General features: G+C 44.0%; 1 protein-coding gene and 1 long non-coding RNA gene across 2 annotated transcripts; both read left to right on the top strand.

The window, feature by feature from the left end:
* Positions 1-863: 863 nt before the first annotated feature.
* Positions 864-6,603, top strand: LOC135530527 (complement factor I-like). Its single transcript, XM_064958833.1, has 6 exons — positions 864-1,020; positions 2,657-2,934; positions 3,875-4,035; positions 5,633-5,792; positions 6,190-6,371; positions 6,485-6,603. The coding sequence occupies exons 1-6, from the start codon at positions 955-957 to the stop codon at positions 6,601-6,603; spliced, it is 966 nt and encodes a 321-aa protein (XP_064814905.1). The 5' UTR covers positions 864-954.
* Positions 6,604-7,092: 489 nt separating this feature from the next.
* On the top strand, positions 7,093-10,210 carry LOC135530530 (uncharacterized). Its single transcript, XR_010453863.1, has 3 exons — positions 7,093-7,183; positions 7,390-7,425; positions 10,174-10,210. It is a non-coding gene; the product is annotated as an uncharacterized LOC135530530 (long non-coding RNA).
* Positions 10,211-10,730: the final 520 nt, after the last annotated feature.

Here is a 10,730-nt window from a genome sequence, read left to right as displayed (position 1 = left end):
AGATGCCCCCATTGTGCTTTTTGACCTTTTGCTTTCCCTTGATCCCCATTATTATTTGCACCTGTGCCTCGTTTTCCCTGATTGTATTTAAACCCTTAGTTTCCCTCAGTTCTTTGCTCTGTGTTTGTATGTTAGCACCCAGCCCTAGTATTCTGTGTACTCTTGTTGATCCCGGTGGACGCTCTTGTGGAATTTTGTTTTTTGTTCTTGTTTATTTATTTTTGAGTATCTTTTGAGGCTTTTTATGCTTTACCTACCACCTTGTGGATTTACCTTTTTGTCTTGGAGGATTACCTTGTGGATTACCTTGTTCTTGTGGAATTCCTTTTGAGGTTGTGGAGTTACATGTTTTCCTGAAGGACTTCACTTTTTACTTTATTAAATACACCGTCTCAAGTACTGCTGTGTCTGCCTCATCTTCTGGGTTCTGCTGACTATTCGTGGCTCAGTTGGTTAAGTGACTGTTTCTCACTCCGGAGACCCGGGTTCGTAACCGGGTCCTGACAATATGCTTTACGTATTGAATGTGTAGAATGTTTAGAATGCAGAGGAAGACAGACAATGTGCTTTACGTTTAGAATGTTTTTAGAATGTTTAGAATGTTTAGAAGGCAGAGGAAGACAACGTGTGCGTGTGCGTGTGTGTGTGTGTGTGTGTGTGTGTGTGTGTGTGTGTGTGTGTGTGTGTGTGTGTGTGTGTGTGTGTGTGTGTGTGTGTTTGTTTGTGTGTGGGTTTGCGTGTGTTTTGTCAGTTACTGGAACAACTGGGCTGGACTTCCGAAACTCACACAGGCACACACACGCACACACACACACACTGTGTGTGTGTGTGTGTTGGTCCACATTGACAGATGAGGGTAATGATTGATGAATGATCAATGTCCCAGAGAGAGACAGAGAGAGAAACACATTGTGTATTCAGGCAGGCTAGTTGGTTAGTCCGTCAGGAGTCACCATGGGGAAGAAGACAGCGTTGACAATATTGCTACTAGGAGTTCTACACATCACATACCCTGCTACGGTATGTTACACCCCATTATCATACACACACACACACACACACACACACACACACACACCTGCGAGCTGTATCTCCTGTATAGAATGGCCTGTATCTCCTGTATAATATGACCTGTATCTCCTGTATAATATGACCTGTATCTCCTGTATAATATGACCTGTATCTCCTGTATAATATGACCTGTATCTCCTGTATAATATGACCTGTATCTCCTGTATAATATGACCTGTATCTCCTGTATAATATGACCTGTATCTCCTGTATAATATGACCTGTATCTCCTGTATAATATGACCTGTATCTCCTGTATAATATGACCTGTATCTCCTGTATAATATGACCTGTATAATATGATGTATCTCCTGTATAATATGACCTGTATCTCCTGTATAATATATAATATGACCTGTATATCCTATATAATATGACCTGTATCTCCTGTATAATATGACCTGTATCTCCTGTATAATATGACCTGTATCTCTCCTATATATAATATGACCTGTATCTCCTGTATAATATGACCTGTACCTGTATCTCCTGTATAATATGACCTGTATCTCCTGTATAATATGACCTGTATCTCCTGTATAATATGACCTGTATCTCCTGTATAATATGACCTGTATCTCCTATATAATATGACCTGTATCTCCTGTATAATATTACCTGTATCTCCTGTATAATATGACCTGTATCTCCTGTATAATATGACCTGTATCTCCTGTATAATATGACCTGTATCTCCTGTATAATATGACCTGTATCTCCTGTATAATATGACCTGTATCTCCTGTATAATATGACCTGTATCTCCTGTATAATATGACCTGTATCTCCTATAATATGACCTGTATCTCCTGTATAATATGACCTGTATCTCCTGTATAATATGACCTGTATCTCCTGTATAATATGACCTGTATCTCCTATATAATATGACCTGTATCTCCTGTATAATATGACCTGTATCTCCTGTATAATATGACCTGTATCTCCTGTATAATATGACCTGTATCTCCTGTATAATATGACCTGTATCTCCTGTATAATATGACCTGTATCTCCTGTATAGAATGGCCTGTATCTCCTGTATAATATGACCTGTATCTCCTGTATAATATGACCTGTATCTCCTGTATAATATGACCTGTATCTCCTGTATAATATGACCTGTATCTCCTATATAATATGACCTGTATCTCCTATATAATATGACCTGTATCTCCTATATAATATGACCTGTATCTCCTGTATAATATGACCTGTATCTCCTGTATAATATGACCTGTATCTCCTGTATAATATGACCTGTATCTCCTGTATAATATGACCTGTATCTCCTATATAATATGACCTGTATCTCCTATATAATATGACCTGTATCTCCTGTATAATATGACCTGTATCTCCTGTATAATATGACCTGTATCTCCTATATAATATGACCTGTATCTCCTGTATAATATGACCTGTATCTCCTGTATAATATGACCTGTATCTCCTGTATAATATGACTGTATCTCCTATATAATATGACCTGTATCTCCTGTATAATATTACCTGTATCTCAGATATCATACCAACTGAGGCTCCATCTCTAAACTCTGATCTCTGACCTCTAACCTCTTCCCAGGGGAGCAATCCTGAGGTGCAAGTTTCATCAAAGAACATTAAATTTCCCAAATATCGGGCAACCACCCCTGCCCCCACGACCATCACCCCTGCCCCCACCACCATCACCCCTGCCCCCACCACCATCACCCCTGCCCCCACCACCATCACCCCTGCCCCCACCACCATCACCCGTACTGACCAGTACCTTGGACCAGAAGAATGTCTGGATCAGAAGTACACACGTCTGTCCTGCCATCGGGTCTTCTGTCCCCCATGGATGCGCTGTATGGAGGGAAGGTAATGATCGTGTGTGTGTGTGTGTGTGTGTGTGTGTGTGTGTGTGTGTGTGTGTGTGTGTGTGTGTGTGTGTGTGTGTGTGTGTGCGTGTGTGTGTGTGTGCGTGCGTAGCTACAACGGTAGCCTATTTCCCAGCTCAAATAGTGACTACAGAGATGTACAAGACCTCTGCATCAGACTTCAGTGTCCCTGTTAGACGTTAGCCAACCAGTGAATAGTAGAAACAACACTGTATTCCCTCAGCATTTTCATTGGTCAAGAGATTAAAGAGCAATTATTACAATAATTTTGGGCTATACTAGTCTAAACGATATACAGGTGTGTGTTTAACCTGTCTGTGTCACCAGGTGTGTGTTTAACCTGTCTCTGTCTCCAGGTGTGTTTGTGTGTGTGTGTGTGTCTGTCAACAGGTGTGTGTGTGTGTGTGTCACCGGGTGTGTGTGTGTGTGTCACCAGGTGTGTGTGTGTACGTCTGTCTGTATGTCACTAGGTATGTGTGTCTGTCTGTCACCAGGTGTGTGTGTCACCAGGTGTATGTGTCTGTCTGTCACCAGGTGTGTGTGTCACCAGGTGTGTGTGTCACCAGGTGTGTGTGTCACCAGGTGTGTGTGTGTGTCACCAGGTGTGTGTGTCTGTCTGTCACCAGGTGTGTGTGTCACCAGGTGTGTGAGTCACCAGGTGTGTGTGTCACCAGGTGTGTGAGTCACCAGGTGTGTGTGTGTGTCACCAGGTGTGTGTGTCACCAGGTGTGTGTGTCACCAGGTGTGTGTGTCATCAGGTATGTGTGTGTGTCACCAGGTGTGTGTGTGTGTCACCAGGTGTGTGTTTCTGTCTGTCACCAGGTGTGTGTGTGTCACCAGGTGTGTGTGTCACCAGGTGTGTGTGTCACCAGGTGTGTGTGTCTGTCTGTCACCAGCTGTGTGTGTCTGTCTGTCACCAGGTGTGTGTGTAAGCTGCCCTACCTGTGTCCGAAGGATGGCATGGCTCAGGTGTGTGGGCACGATGGAAGGACCTATCTGTCTTACTGCCAGGCTATGGCTGTCTCCTGTCGGACTAAACAACCTATCATGTCACACTTTGGAGGAGAGGGCTGCTCTAAAGGTAACTAACACATTTAGACACAGCCACAGACAGGCATGGAGATAGACAGACAGACAGACAGACAGACAGACAGACAGACAGACAGACAGACAGACAGACAGACAGACAGACAGACAGACAGACAGACAGACAGACAGACAGACAGACAAACAGGAAGACAGACAGGGAGACAGACAGACATGGAGACAGACAGACAGACAGACTGACAGACTGACAGACTGACAGACAGACAAACAGGAAGACAGACAGGGAGACAGACAGGGAGACAGACAGACAAACAGGAAGACAGACACGGAGACAGACAGACAGACAGACAGACAGACAGACAGACAGACAGGGAGACAGACAGACAGACAATGAGACAGACAGACACGGAGACAGACAAGGAGACAGACAGGGAGCCAGACAGACACGGAGCCAGACAGACACGGAGACAAACAGACACAGAGACAGACAAACAGGGAGACAGACAGGGAGACAGACAGACAGGGAGACAGACAGACTGACAGACTGACAGACAGACAAACAGGAAGACAGACACGGAGACAGACAGACAGACAGACAAGGAGACAGACAGACAGGGAGACAGACAGACAGACAATTAGACAGACAGACACGGAGACAGACACGGAGACAGACAGGGAGCCAGACAGACACAGAGACAGACAAACAGGGAGACAGACAGGAAGACAGACAGACAGACAGACAGACAGACAGACAGACAGACAGACAGACAAACAGGAAGACAAACAGGAAGACAGACAGGGAGACAGACAGGGAGACAGACAGACAGGGAGACAGACAGACATGGAGACAGACAGACAGGGAGACAGACAGACAGGGAGACAGACAGACAAACAGGAAGACAGACACGGAGACAGACAGACAGACAGACAGACAGACAGACAGACAGACAGACAGGGGGACAGACAATGAGACAGACAGACACGGAGACAGACAGGGAGACAGACAGACAGACAGACACGGAGACAGACAGACACAGAGACAGACAAACAGGGAGACAGACAGGAAGACAGAGAGACAGGGAGACAGACAGACAGACAGGGAGACAGACAGACAGGGAGACAGACAGACAGGGAGACAAACAGGGAGGCAGACATGGAGGCAGACATGGAGCCAGACAGACATGGAGCCAGACAGGGAGCCAGACAGGGAGCCAGACAGGGAGCCAGACAGGGAGCCAGACAGACACGGAGACAGACAAACAGGGAGACAGACAGTGAGACAGGCAGACAGACAGGCAGACAAGGAGACAGACAGACAGGGATACAGACAGATAGGGAGACAGACAGACAGACAGACAGGGAGACAGACAAACAGGGAGACAGACAGTGAGACAGGCAGACAGACAGGCAGACAAGGAGACAGACAGACAGGGATACAGACAGACAGGGATACAGACAGATAGGGAGACAGACAGACAGACAGGGAGACAGACAGACAGGGAGACAAACAGGGAGACAAACAGGGAGACAAACAGGGAGACAGACCAAAAGACAGTATCAAGGCCAGACCAGTATGATCAGGATGGAAAATGAGTAATCTTGTTGTATTTTAATGTCGCCCCTCCCTCCAGACAGTATCAAGGCCCAGACCAGTATAGATGAAGAGACCGGTGTGGTCAGTATTGTGTTACCCATTCGAGGGAAGCTGCTAGTGTGTGGAGTCGGAGGAAGAGGAGGATCCAACTGGAACATGGCTGCGGCTAACGTAGCCTGTTATGAGAAGAGTCCGTGGTAAGAACACACACATACACACACACACACACACACACACACACAGAAACACACACACACACACACACACACACACACACACACACACACACACACAGAAACACACACACACACAGGCACTGACACACACACCGGCACACACACAGAAACACACACACACACAGAAACACACACACACACACACACACCGAAACACACACACACACACACACACACAGAGAAACACACACACAAACAGGCACTGACACACACACCGGCACACACACACTGCTTATTACATATTTTGTAAGTGTGGGCCTGTGTCTGCGTGTGTCTGTGTCTGCGTGTGTCTGTGCCTGCGTGTGTCTGTGCTTGCGTGTGTGTGTGTGCCTGTGTGTGCCTGTGTGTGTGTCTCTAGGGGAGCGAAGGAGGCCAGCTCGGTGCTCTATAAAACCATAAAGTCCCCCGGTGCAAACCACTGTGTCAGCATTCTCTGTCAAGGATACGAGAACAGCCTCACCGAGTGTTCCTTCTCCGACAGAACTCCTCTCGGCCGCGACGACAAGGTCGCCACGGCAACATGTTACCACAAGCCCGAAGGTCTTGACTGTGACTGTGACTCTGAATCATTTTGATTGATCCAATTGATTGATTCCTGTCTCCTATTGGTTGTCTTTTGACTGAGTGTGGCTCTCTCCCCATTGGTCACCCAGAGCGGTCGGCGTGTGAGTTCAGGTGCGTCAACGACAAGTGTGTGTCGTTGGAACAGACGTGTGATGGAGTGGACCACTGCGGAGACAGGAGTGATGAGATGTGCTGCACAGGTATGTAACACACACACACACACACACACACACACACACACACACACACACACACACACACACACACACACACACACACACACACACACACACACACACACACATACACACACACACACTGAACCACATTTCCCACTCTGTAATGTGTGTGTAACCCTCTATCTGTGTGTGTGTGTGTGTGTGTGTGTGTGTGTGTGTGTGTGTGTGTGTGTGTGTGTGTGTGTGTGTGTGTGTGTGTGTGTGTGTGTGTGTGTGTGTGTGTGTGTGTGTGTGTGTGTGTGTGTGTGTGTGTGTGTGTGTGTGTGTGTGTGTGTGTGTGTGTGTGTGTGTGTGTGTAACCCTCTATCTCTGTGTGCGTGTGCGTGTGTGTGTGTGTGTGTGTGTGTGTGTGTGTGTGTGTGTGTGTGTGTGTGTGTGTGTGTGTGTGTGTGTGTGTGTGTGTCTGTGTGTGTGTGTCAGCGTGCAGTGTGTGGTGTGTGTGTTCTGGTGTGTGTGTGTGAGTGTGCTTGTCCAAAGACGCTGTAGAGGACGGTATGATGGACTGTCTGGGAGGAGAGGACGAGATGAGCAAACACATCACTAAACCTGGTGGGTTTACACACACACACACACACACACACACACACACACACACACACACACACACACACACACACACACACACACACACACACACACACACACACACACACACACGCACACACACACACACACACACACACACACACACACACACACACACACACACACACACACACACACAGTCTCCTAATATATTTCTCCTGTTTCCACAGTAGTTGGCCGCAGTGGATCACATGGGAAGACTCATGGTTAGAATCTAACTATATACTATATGGACACACCTACTTTTTTCAAGGGTTTTTCTTTATTTTTACTATTTTCTACACTGTAGAATAATAGGGAAGTCATCAAAACTATGAAAGAACACATATGGAATCATGTAGTAACCAAAAAAGTGTTAAACAAATCAAAATATATATTTTATATTTGAGATTCTTCAAAGTAGCCACCCTTTGCACACTCTTGGCATTCTCTCAACCAGCTTCACCTGGAATGTTTTCCAACAGTCTTGAAGGAGTTCCCACATATGCTGAGCACTTGCTGGCTGCTTTTCCTTCACTCTGCAGTCCAACTCATTCCAAACCACCTCAATTGGGTTGAGGTCAGGGATTGTGGAGGCCAGGTTATCTGATACAGCACTCTATCACTCTCCTTCTTGGTCAAATAGCCCTTACACAGCCTGGAGGTGTGTTGGGTCATTGTCCTGTTGAAAACAAATGATAGTCCCACTAAGCGCAAACCAGATGGGATGGTGTATCGCTGCAGAATGCTGTGGTAGCCATGCTGGTTAAGCGTGCCTTGAATTATCAGCCTTATCAGTGTCACCATCAAAGCACCATCACACCTCCTCCTCCGTGCTTAACTTTTAACAAGGCACACCTGTTAATTGAAATGCATTCCAGGTGACTACTTTATGATGCTGGTTGAGAGAATGTGCAAAGCTGTCATCAAGGCAAAGGGTGGCTACTTTGAAAAAATCTCAAAAATATTTATATTTGTATAACACTTTTTATATATAGACAGTTGAAGTCGGAAGTTTACATACACCTTAACCAAATACATTTAAACTTCCCTTCCCTTAAAAATTCCCTGTCTTAGGTCAGTTAGGATCACCACTTTATTTTAAGAATGTGAAATGTCAGAATAATAGTAGAGAGAATAATTTATTTCAGCTTTTATTTCTTTCATCACATTCCCAGTGGGTCAGAAGTTTACATACACTCAATTAGTATTTGGTAGCATTGCCTTTAAATTGTTTAACTTGGGTCAAGAATTTCAAGTAGCCTTCCACAAGCTTCCCACAATAAGTTGGGTGAATTTTTGGCCCATTTCTCCTGACAGAGCTGGTGTAACTGAGTCAGGTTTGTAGACCTCCTTGCTCGAACATGCTATTTCAGTTCTGCTCACAAATTTTCTATAGGATTGAGGTCAGGGCTTTGTGATGGCCACTCCAGTACCTTGACTTTGTTATCCTTAAGCCATTTTGCCACAATTTTGGATGTATGCTTGGGGTAATTGTCCATTTGGAAGACCAATTTGTGACCAAGCTTTAACTTCCCGACTGATGTCTTTAGACGTTGCCTAAAAATATATACATAATTTCCAGCCTCATGATGCCATCTATTTTGTGAAGTGCACCAGTCCCTCCTGCAGCAAAGCACCCCCACAACATGATGCTGCCACCCCCGTGCTTCACGGTGTTTTTTTGATTTGCAAGCCTCCCCCTTTTTCCACCAAACATAACGATGGTCATTATGACCAAACAATTCTATTTTTGTTTCATCAGACCAGAGGACATTTCTCCAAAAAGTACGATCTTTGTCCCCATGTGCAGTTGGAAACCGTAGTCTGGCTTTTTTAATGGCAGTTTTGGATCAGTGGCTTCTTGCTGAGCGGCCTTTCAGGTTGTGTCGATGTAGGACTCGTTTTACTGTGCATATAGATACTTTTGTACCTGTTATCTCCAGCATCTTCACAAGGTCCTTTGCTGTTGTTTGGGGATTGATTTGCACTTTTCGCACCAAAGTACATTCATCTCTAGGAGACAGAACGCATCTCCTTCCTGAGTGGTATGACGGCTTCGTGGTCCCATGGTGTTGATACTTGCATACTATTGTTTGTCCAGATTAATATGGTACCTTCAGGCGTTTGGAAATTGCTCCCATGGATGAACCAGACTTGTGGAGGTCTACAATTTTTTTTTCTGAAGTCTTGGCTGATTTCTTTTGACTTTCCCATGATGTCAAACAAAGAGTCAATGAGTCAAAGGAGCAGTGGCTTCTTCCTTGCTGAGCGGCCTTTCAGGTTATGTCGATATAGGACTCATTTTACTGTGGATATAGATACTTTTGTTCCTGTTTCCTCCAGCATCTTCACAAGGTCCTTTGCTGTTCTTCTGGGATTGATTTGCACTTTTAGCACCAAAGTACATTCATCTCTAGGAGATTGAACGCGTTTCCTTCCTGAGCGGTATGATTTTCCCATGATGTCAAGCAAAGAGGCACTGAGTTTAAAGGTAGGCCTTGAAATACATCCCCAGGTACACCTCCAATTGACTCAAATGATGTCTATCAGAAGCTTCTAAAGTCATGAGATCATTTTCTGGAATTTTCCAAGCTCTTTAAAGGCACAGTCAACCTAGTGTATGTAAACTTCTGACCCACTGGAATTGTGATACAGTGAATTATAAGTGAAATAATCTGTCTGTAAACAATAGTTGGAAAAATGACTTGTGTCATGCACAGTAGATGTCCTAACCAACTTGCCCGAAACTATAGTTTGTTAACAAGAAATTTTGTGGAGTGGTTGAAAAATGAGTTTTAATGACTCCAACCTAAGGGTGTGTAAACTTCCGACTTCAGCTGTATTTACATATATACTCACTCACATAATATACTCTGAGTGTACAAAACATTATGAACAGACTCATGGTTAGAACGGAGCAGTATCAAATATGTAAATAACAAAGTTATTTTTTTCTGTTTGTTTGTTTTCAGATACCAGAGTTCCAGAGTTCATTTCTCCAAAACAAGGTACATATCATTTTTTTTCATCAAAATTAAGTTCAGTATTTTGTTATGTTTTTATCCACCCTGTTCTAGTGTCTTTGAAAGTTCATTTTGTATTTTTATGTAGTGTAATCCTCACTTCTGAAAGTATTCAAGCCCCCTTTTTCAAAATGTTGTTAATTGTCGATATACAAAAAAATACTAGAATTTAAAAAAACAAGTAAAAAAAACAACAAGTAAAAATACTAGAATTTTAAAATTTTAATTTAATAAAAGTTTTAAAAAAACAATTCTAATAAAGAAATAATAACAATATTGTCTGACTTTTCCCCCGTTATGTGATGTTAGAGTTTATTATAAAATTGTAAAATAGTAAAATTACATTTTTTTTCTTCTTTCGTTTCATCAATACCCCATACTGACAATGCAAAAATAGGTTTTTAAAAATGTTTGTAAATGTAAAAAAAGAGTGTTCAGACCCTTTAGTCAGTGTGTTGAAGCACCTTTAGCAGTGAAACAGTGAAGAGGCGACTCCGGGATGCTGT

This window comes from Oncorhynchus masou, unplaced genomic scaffold (assembly GCF_036934945.1).
Source record: "Oncorhynchus masou masou isolate Uvic2021 unplaced genomic scaffold, UVic_Omas_1.1 unplaced_scaffold_1368, whole genome shotgun sequence".
NCBI classification, from domain to species: domain Eukaryota; kingdom Metazoa; phylum Chordata; class Actinopteri; order Salmoniformes; family Salmonidae; genus Oncorhynchus; species Oncorhynchus masou.
This window is presented reverse-complemented; position numbering and strand designations above follow the sequence as displayed.

Coding starts and splice junctions, on each gene's coding strand:
- LOC135530527 (XM_064958833.1), top strand. CDS start 955: ATGGGGAAGAAGACAGCGTTGACAATATTGCTACTAGGAGTTCTACAC. Junction 4,036..5,632: donor AGGAGAGGGCTGCTCTAAAG/GTAACTAACACA, acceptor CCCTCCCTCCAG/ACAGTATCAAGGCCCAGACC. Junction 5,793..6,189: donor TGTTATGAGAAGAGTCCGTG/GTAAGAACACAC, acceptor GTGTGTCTCTAG/GGGAGCGAAGGAGGCCAGCT.